This window comes from Pyrus communis, chromosome 3, assembly GCF_963583255.1.
Source record: "Pyrus communis chromosome 3, drPyrComm1.1, whole genome shotgun sequence".
Taxonomy (NCBI): Eukaryota; Viridiplantae; Streptophyta; class Magnoliopsida; order Rosales; family Rosaceae; genus Pyrus; species Pyrus communis.
This window is the reverse complement of record NC_084805.1, coordinates 17,795,075-17,810,219: the sequence shown is the minus strand read 5'-3', so window position 1 is coordinate 17,810,219 and position 15,145 is coordinate 17,795,075. Positions and strand designations below refer to the sequence as shown.

General features: G+C 34.7%; 2 protein-coding genes and 2 pseudogenes across 2 annotated transcripts; 3 read left to right on the top strand and 1 right to left on the bottom strand.

Annotated features, from left to right (window-relative positions):
- Nucleotides 1–3,315: 3,315 nt before the first annotated feature.
- On the top strand, nt 3,316–4,881 carry LOC137730265 (uncharacterized). The gene is made up of 2 exons (XM_068469323.1): nt 3,316–3,568; nt 4,329–4,881. Exons 1-2 carry the CDS (start codon nt 3,446–3,448, stop codon nt 4,611–4,613), a joined length of 408 nt encoding a protein of 135 aa, XP_068325424.1. The 5' UTR covers nt 3,316–3,445; the 3' UTR covers nt 4,614–4,881.
- A 1,175-nt stretch (nt 4,882–6,056) lies between these two features.
- LOC137730356 (5S ribosomal RNA) lies at nt 6,057–6,175 on the top strand (annotated as a pseudogene).
- Nucleotides 6,176–6,242: 67 nt separating this feature from the next.
- On the top strand, nt 6,243–6,361 carry LOC137730357 (5S ribosomal RNA; annotated as a pseudogene).
- Nucleotides 6,362–12,339: 5,978 nt separating this feature from the next.
- LOC137729893 (uncharacterized) lies at nt 12,340–14,402 on the bottom strand. The gene is made up of 2 exons (XM_068468942.1): nt 14,295–14,402; nt 12,340–13,036 (listed from the first exon to the last, which is right to left on the bottom strand). Exon 2 carries the CDS (start codon nt 12,995–12,997, stop codon nt 12,539–12,541), a length of 459 nt encoding a protein of 152 aa, XP_068325043.1. The 5' UTR covers nt 12,998–13,036; nt 14,295–14,402; the 3' UTR covers nt 12,340–12,538.
- Nucleotides 14,403–15,145: the final 743 nt, after the last annotated feature.

Genomic DNA, 15,145 nt, shown 5'->3' with positions numbered 1-15,145 from the left:
GTGCTTAGCATGCCTAATACGCGTGGATTAATTAATTTAATTTTATTATGATCCCCAGAAACAGATAGAAAGAGATCAGATTACATGCAAACCAACTATCCACCTTTTTTAGTGCATAATCGTAATTGGAAGCAGCATATCAGATTATAATATAATCTCATTTGAAATGCGACTCTATTTTGTATTCAAAAGAGTGGAAGACTGTTTTAAGCCACAAATGAAGTTATATAACTAGATACTAAATTCAAGACAAAATGCTATTCATCTAAGTCAAACACGTGACTCTCAGTTATAAATATAAAAACAAACGGCTATATGCCGTGTTACTAGTCGGTGCACATTTTTATTCTTTTTATCTCCCATTTTTCCTCAACTAATACATAACGTAAGATATAAGCTATTAATGCGTTGCCTATCCCCCAGGTCTCTCTCACCCCACACGCAATAAACTATAAAATTGCTGCATAATATTCTAAAACAAAACATTATCATGCAGATATGAATGTCAAACATGTAATATATTCTAGGTTGTATATGTATATATATTCTTACAGATAAAATTATATATATGTGAGGTGCATATATGAATATCACCCTCGTATATAATATATTCTAGCTAGGGTTTATATATTCTTAGGATGAGGCTAAACATATTTTAATTAAGATCTGCATACGTATTTGTAGATTCAGTTGCCACTAAATTAGATATGCACTTTGCTGCCTCTCATCATATAAACTAAACTATCCACATGCATACCAACCACAATGATTAGTGTTTTAGTGGTGTGTGATTAAGTCCCTCAATTTTATTTTCCCTTTTTTTACTGTTTTCTGGGTACGGTGCATTGCAGTCGTATACAGAACATTGTATAATTGATGCAGTTAGGTAAAGGTCTTTGTTTGTTCGTAATATCATACTGGCATGTCATGAAAGTTCTCACACACAATATTTTTGTACGGAGTAGAGGTAATGGTAAATTTCAGATTTTGACTCCTTTTGCAACCAAATAATAGCTCAAACATTACATAGAGATCCAACCAAAGAACAAATGTGTATGTAATATTTATAAGTTGCAACGTTACATCAGCATATTACGTAGTTTCACAGGCACATATATACACAATAATTCATTGGTTAAGAAAACTTGTTATTTTTCAGCTTTGACCGCAATTGCACCTATCATTGCTTGCTCAATCTTCATGTACACATGCATCACTTGGAAAAATGCATTCAAACCTTTGGGCATGTCTCTTGCCTAACGTGTTTGTACAAGAGAAATTCGTGTTGTATTCCTTCACATGCATATTTTTTTTTATCCTTGCAACGAGTATATATCAAATATGAAGGGTCGACAAAATTAACAAAGTTTGCTCATGAAAAGACTCAATTAAGAGTTCTTCAAATGCTGAATCATCAACTTATTACTAACTTTTCACATTGTCTTCTCAAGCAACATAATGATTGAGTATTTAAAAATGATTGGTGTTATCAAAATTTGAGATCAAAAGTTAATTAAACTCTAGATCATTTACCAATCTTTTTCTTTAAGAAGTCGAGGTTATATAATGTTGAATCTTCATGGATAAGTTCATGCTGTTGTAAGAGTTTATAGAGATTATATCAACCTGGTATTAGGGTTACAACATCATACAGACAGACCAACAAAGCGTGCTTCGATATTAGTGTTATTATTCTGCAAGAAAACCTACCTAAATGTGTCGCCATTGATGGAGGTTCAGAAGTAGTCTTCTACTTCCAGCACTCGATGGTATCCTCAACTATATGAAGAGGGTTTAGTTCTCAAGGATTAGACTGTGTGGAAGCAGAGACTGCTTCTATCAATATATATCTACCAATAACCTTCTTTTAGCTAACCTAGAGTACACAATTTCCACCTTCAAAAGAAGATTCAGAATCGGGCCTTGAATATACAAGTGTCTGGTACTACGGTGGACTTATAGATTGTTACTCAAAACTTTCATGGCAAGTTCAGAGGTCTCATGTCATAACAGTTGGACACTGTGAGAAAGACGAGCAGAACACATGCTCCCTACAGAGCACAAGTGGTTTACCACGTATCCAACCAAGAAATCATGCGAACTAGCTAACATGTGTCAATTCTCAGTACAAAAAATAACCGACAGTAGCTAGTGTCCATTATACAACATTTTTTTCTATTTCGAGAAACATTTCAATTTATGTGAGGCACTATTATATGGCGTTATTTTCCTCTCAAATTATAGAATTTAACTACAATATTTACGTGTATTTAATATATTCATCATTTCGGGGGTCAGGCATAAATTATATTAAATACATATGTTGACATAATTATATCTGATTGTTATATTAAATACATTTAAGTAGGTAATCCCCGAATTATAATTTAATGGCTACTCTTATTATTTATTATGAAATTGTATTCTAAAAGTGAGATATTTCATCTAGTATACCTGCTCTTATTATTTATTTTAATTATAATCACTTATTTGCAAGTACCGAATTTACTTAATGGTTAAGACATTTTTTTTTAAGCTTCTAATGCTTTCAGGGTTCAAATCATCCCATTTCTTTAAGTATAGATTAGTGTAGGTGCAATAAAAGTTAAACAATCACATATTTTTGTTATAACACGTAAATAACCAATAATAAGTGAAATGATTTATTTCCAAGTTATTAACCAATAAAAAAGAAAATTAATAACTACAAATGTTTTAACCTCATGGAGATCTTTGTGTAATCATTTCTAGTGTTATCGTTAAATTAATTTAATTTAATGATCATAAATAAAATAAAATAAAAAGTGATTTTTGCACTGTCTATTTTGTCTCATAAATACCTTTGTTTAATTTGAACTCTTGATTCGAATTTATTTTTCAATCTGATGGTGTTAAACAAAAAGGAGTTTAAAAATTAAAAAATGGAGAGTTTTAATGAAAAGTTTGCGGTAAAAAGGAGTATAGATCTGTTCACTATGAAAAATTATATTTTTACACTAAAAAGTCAAACATACTGCTATTCACTTTACCTTTTATTTTATCCTTATCGTTAAAATTCAAAATTTTTAAACTTTTTTCATTAATGTTTTTTTTTTAAATAACGTGTAAAATCATTTTTGCAAATAAATGCTTAAAATATAAAAAGATACTCATAAATTGTCATCGATTCCCTTCCAAAGTAACGCTTTATTTTCCAAATCTATTTGTCTCTTTTTTTGTTTTAAACAAAAAGGAAAAAAAAGATTGAATATTTGGTCATCATGAACTCTATATATATTAAAAAACCCTGAGTCGCCTGACCAGGAGTAATTGCTTGCAGGGCAGAGAGAGCTTAGCTGTCTGCCTCTCCGTCATATCTTTCCTGCTTCCTCCCTCTTTAAATTTCCTCCATTTCTTTGCAATTATTCTCAATATTTCCCTTTGTTTTTAGAGAGAGAAAGAGAAGATGACTGGTTTTGCAGAAGGAGAAAATGTCACCCTTGATCTTCTCAAGAAGAAAATGGCCGACTTTGCAAAAGAGAGAGACTGGGATCAGTTCCATAGCCCCAGAAACCTTCTCCTAGCTCTGGTTTGTTCATCTTTCCAACCCATAAATATTCTTTCTGCTTTTTTTTTGGTTGATAATTCTCTCATGCCATTTTTTTATGCCCATTAACTGTTTGATACGTGTTTTATTTAATAATTTGTGTGATCCATTAAATGGGGAGAAACCCAATTAATAAAAATGTGATTGCTTTGCGATTTATCATTATTTCGTATTTTTGCTTTCACTTTCATCATGGGATTTTGTAAGATTTGACCAAATAATATATACACACAGCTGACTCACTGTAGTTTGGATTTTGCATATATTTAATTATAAACAAATTGGGGTTTTGTGGTTTCTGACTTCTTTTTCCTATTTTCCACGCGCTTCTTGACTGCAAATAGGTTCTTATTTTGTTTGTTTCCAACTCCTTTTCACCTTCGTATCAAAACCCAAATTGAGTTTTTCTTGAAGTTTGTAACTTTGTTTGTTTTAACCTACGAGAGAGGAGAAAGGAGAAAGGAGAAAGGAGATTCGAACTTGTTGAGTGGTGAAAGTGTATATTGTTTAACCCGAGTCAAATTTGACTTGCTTTACAATTTACGATTTGGAAAGAGGTGGTTCTTTTTTTATTGTTTTTGTCACATCAAATCTTCAATTACCCCACTTTTCTGTGTTACCCTTTTTCCCCCAAGTGGTTTTGGGCATTTGGCTTTTGCTTTTTCCTCAAAACAGCCAGAAGGGCGTTAAATTTTGGTTCACAAATTGATGCAAAGGTCTGGCCTTTTTGATGAAATTACAGGTGGGAGAAGTGGGGGAGCTATCTGAGATATTTCAATGGAAAGGGGAGGTTCCAAAGGGACTGCCAGATTGGAAGGAGGAGGAAAAGGAGCACCTGGGAGAAGAGCTTTCTGATGTGCTGCTGTATCTGGTCAGGCTTTCTGACATTTGTGGTGTTGATCTTGGTAAAGCTGCCCTGCGCAAGGTGGAACTCAATGCCATTAAGTATCCTGTTTCACAGAAGCAGAGCGAAACAACCACCACCACAACTACCGCCACCAATGAGGAAATTGCACAGTTGGGATAATTTTCTTGGTTTCCAAACACCAACCAAAAGTTTTACTTTTACTGAGCTGTCAATACTATGTTTGGTGTGTTTTGGGGGGAATGTGTGGGGTTGGGGCTGTTAGAATAAGAGCTTTTTTAGGATGGTTTCCAACTTTTCATTGCATCAGTCAGAGGACCAGTAACTGGTGCTGTTTTATGTGCGTTGATGATTCTCAGAGATTTTCTTACTGTTTTGGCTTTACTGATTCGCTGAATGGAATCCCTCTGACAGTTTGCGAGGTAGCCAAGTCCTTGAATTTGACTCCATGTTTAATTTTTCGTCTCTAAATTTTTATTTTAGTTTCTCTTTTTTCAACTTAATTTTGCAAATGGTCCTTACCTCAAGTATGCCTTCTTTTTCGTCCAATTTAGGGTATAGTGATCTTTTTATACATCAATAAAATAAAATAAAAAGAGTTTGGCTCTTTAAGGTTGGGGAGGAGTTCTTACTCAAAATACTTCGTAGCCTATTCACAGAATTATGTGTTTATGATCATAATATTTATATTATAAATTACTATGTAAAGATTATTTCTGAAAAAAATCAACTAAAACTAAGATCTTTTAGTCAAATTCTTAAGAAATTCCGATCATAAACACGAATTTCTATGAATAAGTTACGAGGTATTTTAAAGAACAGTACCTCCTCAATCCTTGAGGAGGCAAGTTTTTCTCTTTAAAAAATTTGTGTTCTTATTTTTTGGATGTAATTCCTATTTTATCCCTCAATTTAACAAAAACGTTGATGGAGTTAACGAAAAAGACTATTAGTGCAACAAATGACATAATTCGAAGACAAGATAAATTATTAGTAGAGTTAAAGGACGTAAACTAAACTCGCGGAATGGATTAGGAACCTTTGCTACAATTTAGCCTAATTTGTATATTTCCTTTTCTTTTTCTTCATAATATATGCTAGCCTGCCCTATTTATCCAGTTTTTGAGTATTGGTTTTACTTTCTTTTCAAATGAGCAAGACTTTATGATATTAAATGATATTTTGTATTCGTCTTTTTTACTTTGTGAACACTCTTCGTCTCACCGATTTATTCAATTTAAAACGAAAGGTAAACAGTAATGTGTATGGTTAATGTGCGGAAATTACTTTTCTGTAAGGTGTTATGGTCAAATCAATTGAAGATTTTTTAACCTACTTTTGGAACAGTTTCACGTTTTGGAGGCTGAAAGTTGTTCAAGTTCAGTGTCTTTCCAAGATAAGGTTAATCTTGATTACAAGGTAATGAGTTGTCAAAATTTTGATTAACTTATATCTATTCGATCAGACAGTTCAACAACACAATAACTTGAATTTGAATTCATTAATCGAACTGGTTCTTATTAACATGTGTTGTTTATATTTACGATTTTTGGATTATGTTTGTCAATAGCATGTGATAGTGCATAGTGAAAAATCCAATTAAGAAGATGCGATCATATCAACTCACATGCATTGGATTCCATCAGAACTCCGAAGCTAAGCGAGTTTGGATGAGAGCAGTTTTAAGATGGGTGACCTCTTGGGAAGTCCTCGTGTTGCATCCCCACCTCTTTTGGATGTGATCATACCAACTCACATGCACTGGATTCCATCAGAACTACGAAGTAAAGTGAGTTTGGGCATACCAACTCACATGCACTAGATCCCATAAGAACTCCGAAGTTAAGCGAGTTTGGCCGAAAGTAGTACTAGGATGGGTGATCTCCTCATAAGTCCTCGTGTTGCATCCCCTATCTCTTTCTTCACCAAAAATAAATAAAAAATCTAATTAAGAGTATCTCCAATGGACTTGCAATTGGGTAAATTGCAAGCCACCCCAAGATTGTTGCTCCACCGGTAAACAAAAAAAAAAAAAAAAAGGAGACAATTGGGTTGAAGGCAAATACCTCTTTCAATATATTGACCAAAAAAAACACTTCTTCAATAATTGCAATAGCATGGGTCCAAGTGAAAGCCCAGCAGACAATGTATGGGACCGGGTCCCCCCTCCCTCCCTCCCTAAATAAAAGGACCTAACTTCTGTGCCGTCCCAGTTCTCATGCATTCTCTTCCTCCCTCCCCCCCTAAATAAAAGGACCCGGCTTCTATGCTCTCCCAGTTCTCATACACTCCATTCCCCTCCTATTTTACGGTCCCACCTCCCCACTAAATAAAAGGACCCGGCTTCTCTGCCCTCTTATTTTATATTGATTTTTTTATCAAGATAATAAAACAAAAAGTAATATTCATAAAAAATGTTGATGTAGCTTAACTGTAATCGCACACATAGAAGAGGATAAGAGTGTATGAGAAGAGCAGAGAAGCTAGGTCCTAAATGAAAACCCAAAAAACACCAAAACCACGTGAAGCCCATCAGACTTTTGATGTTGCAGCCTGCCACGTTGCTCTTTGTGGGCCTTAGATTTTAAAAAAAAATCTCCAATTCAAAGGTTAGGATTAAATCCAATTCTAAAAAATCCAAAAAAAAAAAATATCATAAAAATTACCATAAAAATTAAAAAAATATTTCAAAAATTCAAAAAACTTATAAAGTCCAAACTTTAAGTTTCTAACAAAGTTCAAAACACTTGCAAATTAAATATTTAAAATTAGTCAAAAATTTACGATCATAATGATATGTGGGGATAAGGCAAAGAAAACATTAAAAAAATAAAAAATATATTTGTGAATAGTAATTGCATTTGCCTTGCCCTTCCTCCTTCCAAACTGATAAACTTGCACAAAGACAAATATTGTTTTGAGTGAATAGTGAGGATCATTGCCCTCCAATTGCCATTAACTTCCACCAGCGGTGGAGATGCTCTTAATGGAAGGCAAGGGCCATTGGGAGCATTGCCCTTACTATTCACTCTAACAGTAATTGCCTTCGTACAAGTCCACTCGTTTAGAAGGAAGTGTAAGGACAATAGTGACTACTATTCACCAATATATTTATTGTTATTTTTATTTATGTTTTCTTGGCCTTATCCCCTACATGTCATTATTTCTCAAATAAAGTCTAATTCCAATAAATAATTTCAAATAAATAGAAAATCATAGCACTACAACAAACATTATTAATTTAAACTGGGGGATAAAATCAATGTGTCTCGGTCCATCTTCCATTGGAGTCCGCGAAAAACCTTATTCTCATGACCCGATTTTTTCACTTCTCAAAAAACTAGGGGTGGGCACTTGAAACCGAAAACCGAAACTGAAACCGAAACACGAACCAAATCAAACCGCACTGAATGGTTCGGTTTTGCGGTTTTGAAATGTTTGTGGTTTTGAAACCAAACTGCATTGTAGGAAACGGTTTGGTTTTGGTTTTGGCTTTTGAAAATTGCACCGAAACCAAAATCGCGCCTTAAATTAGATGTCTTGTTTTAATTAGTTGTTTGTTAGAGTCCATACATTTAGTATGTACATGTCATAATAATAATTATTTTTTTCCAAATTATATCCCTCATCAAGCTTGGCATCTCAATGTTTCTTTACAGGAAAAGATGAAAATTTTATTACCAGTAAAAGCACCTCAAAACCCTAATTTAAAAGTTCAGAATGACGGCCTATATAATAGACGAATCAGAAATGCAAATGAAAAATAAAAAAGAAACAATGAGCATCAAATAAGAGTAGTCACAGTAGGAAAGATACAAGGACCGAATCTCTAATCAAGTAATAAGCCGCATCACTCCATTTGGGTACTTTTTCTTGCTCACAGAGTCTATCATCTGTGCAATTAGCTAGCTAGAGTAAAGAAAAGAATTCTCATGTGGGTTGGTTAATTAATGTATTGTGTCGAAAATGAGACCGTGTTTTGTATAGATAAGTATAACTTTTAAATTGTATATATTTTCTCAAAAATCAAACTGAAACTGTTTTAAACTGCACCGAACCGAACCAAATGGTTTGGTTTCATTTCGGTTTTGGCTTCAAAACCACATTGCAAAAAGTTGCGGTTTCGGTTGCGATTTCACTCAAAACTGCACCGAATCAAACCGTGCTCACCCCTACAAAAAACGTTTTGAAGTTAGGAGACTAATCGTCAAGGCGTTGGACATGATCTCCGATCATTCTCCTCTTGTCTTTCTTGCCTATATATTCAACTCCCTTTCTCCCACCTTTACTTCATCTCTAGCCTTGTCTTGCTCATACGTTAACTTGTCTCGTTCCATATGCAGCGCATGTTGGCCAGCCAATTCATCAATTAATTTTGAATAATCATTATTCAAAGAATTCCCTCTTCCAACTTTTTTCTTAGCATCCTTCTTACCAATAAACTTCGTTGTTTCTTTATTTTGTGTGACCGATTCAATCGGAGTCGCCAATGGTGTCTCAAATAAGGTCTCCAATGGTGACCTTTTTCAGTAGTAGGTGATTCGTGCACTGGAGTCTCGTTCAACTGAACTTGTGGACAAATAGGGAAAATTTTGTACTTCGGAGTTTGCTTCACAATATTCCAATGTTCGTGCCTTGTGAATGATCAAGATTAAACCACATTTTAGCTTGTAGTTGCTATAAAAATATTTGTGAAACAACATAAAGATATATATAATAACATTAGAAAAAATTAACATATTAATTACATTTTAAATTTTATTAACAATAAAGAATATTACCACATCGGCTAGATTAGTGCCCCTTTGATAAATTCCTTTCACTTTTGCAAGTGCTTCTTGCCAATCTTTCAAATCTTTATGCATATGACATAGATTGCACACTCCATAATGTGCCTTGAATCTGCTCGACAAATTATGCATGAATCTTATTCCACATGTGTTGTACTTTCATCTCATTTCTAGTGATCAGGTCATGAGTAACAAGCACCTACGCCTAAAGCACAACAACATCTTCCCCAATCGACCAATTTGACTTCTCATTCATTTTTCTTGGTAACAAAATGAGTTGGGAGGTAGAGAATAAATATAGGAGATTGTAGTAAAAATAAATATTGATTATGGTGTGCAGAATGAAGAATATGGTTGGGTATTTATAGAAAAAAGAAATTGGGTGTTTTTTTATATTTCTTAGTATTTTTTGGATTTTTTACCATTAGAATAATCTTAGCATTGATTTTCAAAATTATTACTGTTAGATGGCCAAGATTGTGCCACATGGTAACTGACTAGAAATGATTTATTTTTTTATTTTTTTTTTCAGTTAAAAAACCAATGGTTCAGATGAAAGGATAGTTAAAAATCTAATGATCAAGAAAGAACCATTTGCCTCTGCCACACACCACGTGGGCAGGCAACCTTTTGTCTTTAGCTAAATGTGACTTGATGTCACATCTCCTCGCGGGCACAAGTCGTGGCATTAGTTGGCAGTCTGCTGCCTTTCACATTGGTTTTTTTCCACTGGTGGAGCTAGGGATGGTCAAAATATTGGCAGGCATGGGTAACTACAATTACTCGTTTATTTAAAGTTCACGGTTACAGTTATGAGTAACTGTTTAAACAAATAAACAGTTATTAGTATAATCATTTACCTGTGAAAATTAAATGAGTGATTATGGATGTTACTCGCAATTACAAACGGATACTATTTAACCGTTGAATATTGGTAAAATTAAAAATAAATGAAAATAAAAAAACCCTAAAAATTATTCGACCTCTCCGAGACTCCCGACCGCTCATCTCTCTCATTGCCGCCCTCGCTCTCATCAAGTTTTCTCATTTACTTTGTTTTTCCACCAAGTGTTATTAGTAGATTTATCTCACATTAAGTATTATGAGTAGATCCTTATCAGAATCTCATATTTGAGAGGCACGTACCCCCAATATACATGACTTGATTCCAACAAACAATCTGAGAGTTTAGATTATGTCTCTTTGTTTAACTTAGTGACCAATAAGGGGGACTTGGATCCTCTCCTAAGCTCAAGGAGAGGATCCTCCTGACCAAATAACTTGAGCTGTTGGATGAAAATCTAACGGCTACAAACAGGGAGGTCCCTTTAAAGTTATAATAATTATAACCATTAGATTTTTATCCAACGGCCCAAGTCCTTTGGTCAGGAGGATCCTCTCCTTGGGCTCAGGAGAGGATCCAAATGGTTCTCCTCTCTACCGCACACCATTTTCAGCTGCCTCTCCTTCAGCACTTGCATAGGCAGAGTGGAAGTCCATTGCGTGAATGACGATATTGGTATCGAAATCAAGGTCATATTAAGACAACGAAGATTGATACGAAAGATAATGATTACCTTTAGATTTTATAAACTTTACTTAGGAATCATATGGAGTTTGATTTATTTTACTCTTGGTCTAAATGTTATAATTGAAGACTTGCTGGAGTGTAGTGGAAAAGTATGTTGAAAATGCATGATAAATGTAACAATAATGATGTTTAATTGTCAGAAAAAGAAAATTATGAAAAATTTTATTTTTAATTTTTAACTTGTTAAAACGGGCAAACGGGTAAAGAATCAGGTAAATGGTTACGGTTAAATGGATATGCGGTTATGAGTACAGTTAATCATTTATAAACAGTTATGGGTATGAATATACCCATTTATGAAATTATCCAACGAGTAAACGGTTATGCATGTATAAGCTTAAATGGCTATAGGTAAATAACGCGATTATCCGTCCATCATAACCATTATCCATCCCTAGGCGGAGCCACTTTCTTTGGACAACAAGGCAGTTCCACCCATTTGCAAAGGCAATTAGAGGCTGCTGGAGAAGCAAACTTGGAATATGAAGCACAACATTGTAATCGATTTAACTAAGCCCAGCTGGATAAAACAATGAAACGTGAATCAATTAGAAAAGAAAAAAAAAAAACAATGTGACTTGAGAAACAGTGAAAGTGCAGCGGTCACAGCTCAAAGTATGAGACAAGTCATATTGCTGTAGACATATGTTAAAGCAGCCTGCAAAGTGTAAAAGACAAAAGGATATGCATGTTTGTGGGACCAGTGGTAGTAACACGATTATTACGTTTTCTGAAATTGAAAGAGGCAGCTCAACTGAACTGAATGTTACTCAACACAAGAAATCAAAAAGATTTTACTGCCGGATAAAGTAGGCGTGTGCAATTAAACGTGATTGATCACTCGATTTGATTGAACGTAATTGATCACTCAGTTTAAGCTATTGAACGATTAAATGTGTTGACATTGAGTGTATGTAAGTATTTCTGAAAAATCGAACTTTGGCACCTTCTTTTGCTGACAGAGTTATGAGAATCACATTGCTATCACAAGAAAGTAGTTGGATATATGGAAATTATTGTTCAACATTCACAAAAGAAGAGTGATCGTATGGCATACACCACACATCCAAGGGTGAAAAGGGGGTTAAGAGTAATTGCGTATCATACATCGTTGTATAGTAAAATTTTTCCGCATGAGAAACGATCCTAGAACCTAGAGTCAATATTGGTAAAGGTACAAAAATTGGATTTCTTGGAGAAATTCTTGAATGCAATTATTAAACCGTATCAAAACAATTGGTCAAGTATCCAACGCGTAAATTATTGGATATAAGAGTGTAGATCGAACTTGAGACAACTTTCAACATGAATTGTGCATTGCCATTGCCATTGGTGAATCGTACGGGGATATGGGTTTCATGTTCTGCTTTGCTCGAAAATATTTGGATTGGGCTTTTCCGGCTAAAAGAGCCTTTGGACTACTTTTTGTAAGCAACAAAATTGGAACCATGTAATGCTTTAACTACAATGGGCAAGGACATTTGAACATGTCAAGAAGCAGATACACTGTCTTTTCTAACTGGCTTAAAACTTCAACGTATTATGAATCCATTCATTACACTATCATGTTTTGCTTTCATACACATAAAGCACTTTATCATGTTTAAGAGTGCATATATTGAATTGTTCCTATGTAAATTTACACAAAAAAGGAAAGACCCAACTTGATACAAAAAATTCACAACAGATTTTCACGCCTTATTTTTTCAATGCGAGGACGATTCTTTTCCCCCAAGCGTCTGAATTATAGCTTCCAAAAGTTTGATTTCCTTGTCGCGCTTGGCGATTTCTTCTTGCTTGGCACGCAACTCTTCCATGTGCAGCTCAAAGACCTTTGAGGTGTTCTCGAGCTCTTTTGTAACTTCCTGCGCATGCAATTCAGCTGCCTTTTCTGCTGCCTCGGCCTGTCGTTTTTCTGCACGAGCACGAGCAGCAGCTGTAATGGCAGCATCAAGTTCTCTTTCCAAAGTTTCTACCCTTTGTTCAAGAACCTTGATGGTTCGAGCTTGCTCGGAACAAAGTGAAGCTTTAGCGAAGGTCTCCTCTTCAACAAAGACGGCCTTTTTAAGGAGCAGCTTCTGAAGTGACTCCAAATTGAAAGCCATTTCTGTCAGATTGCCTATGGCTCCGTTCCATCTTTCGCTTCCTTTGCCCTTGTCCTCCATTTTCTTTCAATACCGCTGTTTGAAGACGACCACAGTACCCTAATAATCCATGCAATAGTTTAAAAACAGAAAAACATGTTTCAAAATAACATGCTGAAATACCAACACAAAGGAAAATGAATCAAGAAGAACAAAAAACATCTTCAGACCAGAAACAAAAAAGCATAACCATAGTGGCACAAATACATCGTACACATTACAAACTATATGTCTAAGCAGAATTTTTTTCCTATATTATTCAACATTTATGGGAAGTTCTCCGAAGTTTTGGAAATTGGTTCTCTGAGGCTTCATTTATTTTGATTAAGATGCAACATCCAAACAAAGTTTCAAGACATAAGATCCGAACAAATTTACAGAGAAGACATGACACACTTTCATAGTCTTGTGGACAGACGCTTTCACCATTCGAATCATAACATACACTTCCTAGGGCTAAAGATTGTTTTCTGAACATATTATATATCAAGCATGATGCATCAACTTAAGCACAATCAATTAAGAAAACTGTAATATTGGCCCAAAATCCTAATTTGACAGAGTAATCGAACTTCACAAATTCCATAACAAAAATGCATCCCGAGACCCAAAAGAGAGACAGCATTCATTTTGTTCTTCGACTTCTCTAGTGGTTAAAGAATATGTTAGACAACGCAAAACATAATTTTGTTTAGCAGATTCACAGAACTTGACAAATCATACTGCTTTTGAGAACCAAAATAGCAAATTACCAGAAGCTAACACCCAACACATCAAAGTATGTTAACGAAAATATGGCCTCGAGCGGAAGCTACCCATTTATATTTTAGGCACAAAAATATAGAATGCTTCACAACATCTAGGCTATTTAACCACAGACTAAACATCAAAACTGAATAATCTATGACTTGAGGATCGAAAATCACATTTTAGCTAAACATTGAAGTGCCATCTCTTCTACAGTTTGTACATTTATACCTAACACCCACCACCACATGAATTTTCATTAGAACTTTATTCCCTAAGAAAACTGTAGTAGCACACCACCATTCATACTCTTGTTAAAAAATTCAGCTTCCAAACCCATCAAAAATCACACAAAATCACAATTTGAGATATGGGTATTTCAGAGGAAACAAACCAATCTAAAACCAATAAAAATTCACAAAGTTTTCGAAGTGGGGTTGGATTTGGGGATTTTATTTGATCCAGCAGGAATCCAACACTGTTGGGGTCATCATAAAAAATCAATACCAAGAAAGAAAGAACAAATCGAAGAATTACAAAACTGAGAGATGGGTATGTAAGAGAAACTAACGTGGAAGAAGATGTTCCCCTTGAAAGGCTGAATTCAGAGTCGACGGAATCGAGGGTTCTTCACCTTGTTTACGAGAAAGGGAAAGGTTGGGGGGTTTAAAAATGGGAAAGTGGTGGAATTCAGTTTAGTTTTTGTCCCGCTAATTTACTTTAAGTTTCACTTTAGTCCATGTCTTTTCAATTATTTTAAGGGTAACAAACTCAGACATCGTGTTTTGAATATTGCCTACAACAGTTTACGATCTATTTGTTAGACATCCGTTCCTTGGCTGTGAATTTTTCTGTTAATGGAATATTATGAACAAAATTAAAATTAATGACAGCGTGGACCTTTTCGTGGCTTTAAATTCTTTGAAATTGACCCAGCCAATTAAGATGGTCTTTAAAATTGAAAATTAATTTGTTGTCCATAAAAATGGATAGTGCAAATGTTCTTCCGTTTGAATTTTGTTAAAAATCTGTAAGTGTGCTAACGTGGCACGCCATTAGATGATGACAATGCAGAAACATGGCATTGTGGGACCTACATATTTGATGACGTGGGAAATAAAAATAGTTAAATATTAAAGGGAATTGTTATTAGCACTCTAAAAATCTCATTCTATACCCTAAACTTTCTCTATTAGGAAAGAAAAATACACACACACATTTATGAGGAGTGTAGAATGAGATTTTTGGAGGGTCAATAACACTTCCCATATTAAAAATCAATTAAAAAAAAAATCGGCTCCACCCACCTTCTTCTCTGGGGACCTAACCACGAAGTTAGGCAACGGCGATTTCTAGGTTTAGGTTTCAGAGAATGACGGTTTTTGGGTTTGGGGTCACTGGAAATTTACACATACTTGCAAA

Bases quoted from the DNA above. Each gene is read 5' to 3' on its own strand.
- LOC137730265 (XM_068469323.1), top strand. From the start codon at position 3,446: ATGACTGGTTTTGCAGAAGGAGAAAATGTCACCCTTGATCTTCTCAAG. The intron at 3,569-4,328 runs GTTTGTTCATCT...ATGAAATTACAG, and splicing joins GAAACCTTCTCCTAGCTCTG to GTGGGAGAAGTGGGGGAGCT.
- LOC137729893 (XM_068468942.1), bottom strand. From the start codon at position 12,997: ATGGAGGACAAGGGCAAAGGAAGCGAAAGATGGAACGGAGCCATAGGC.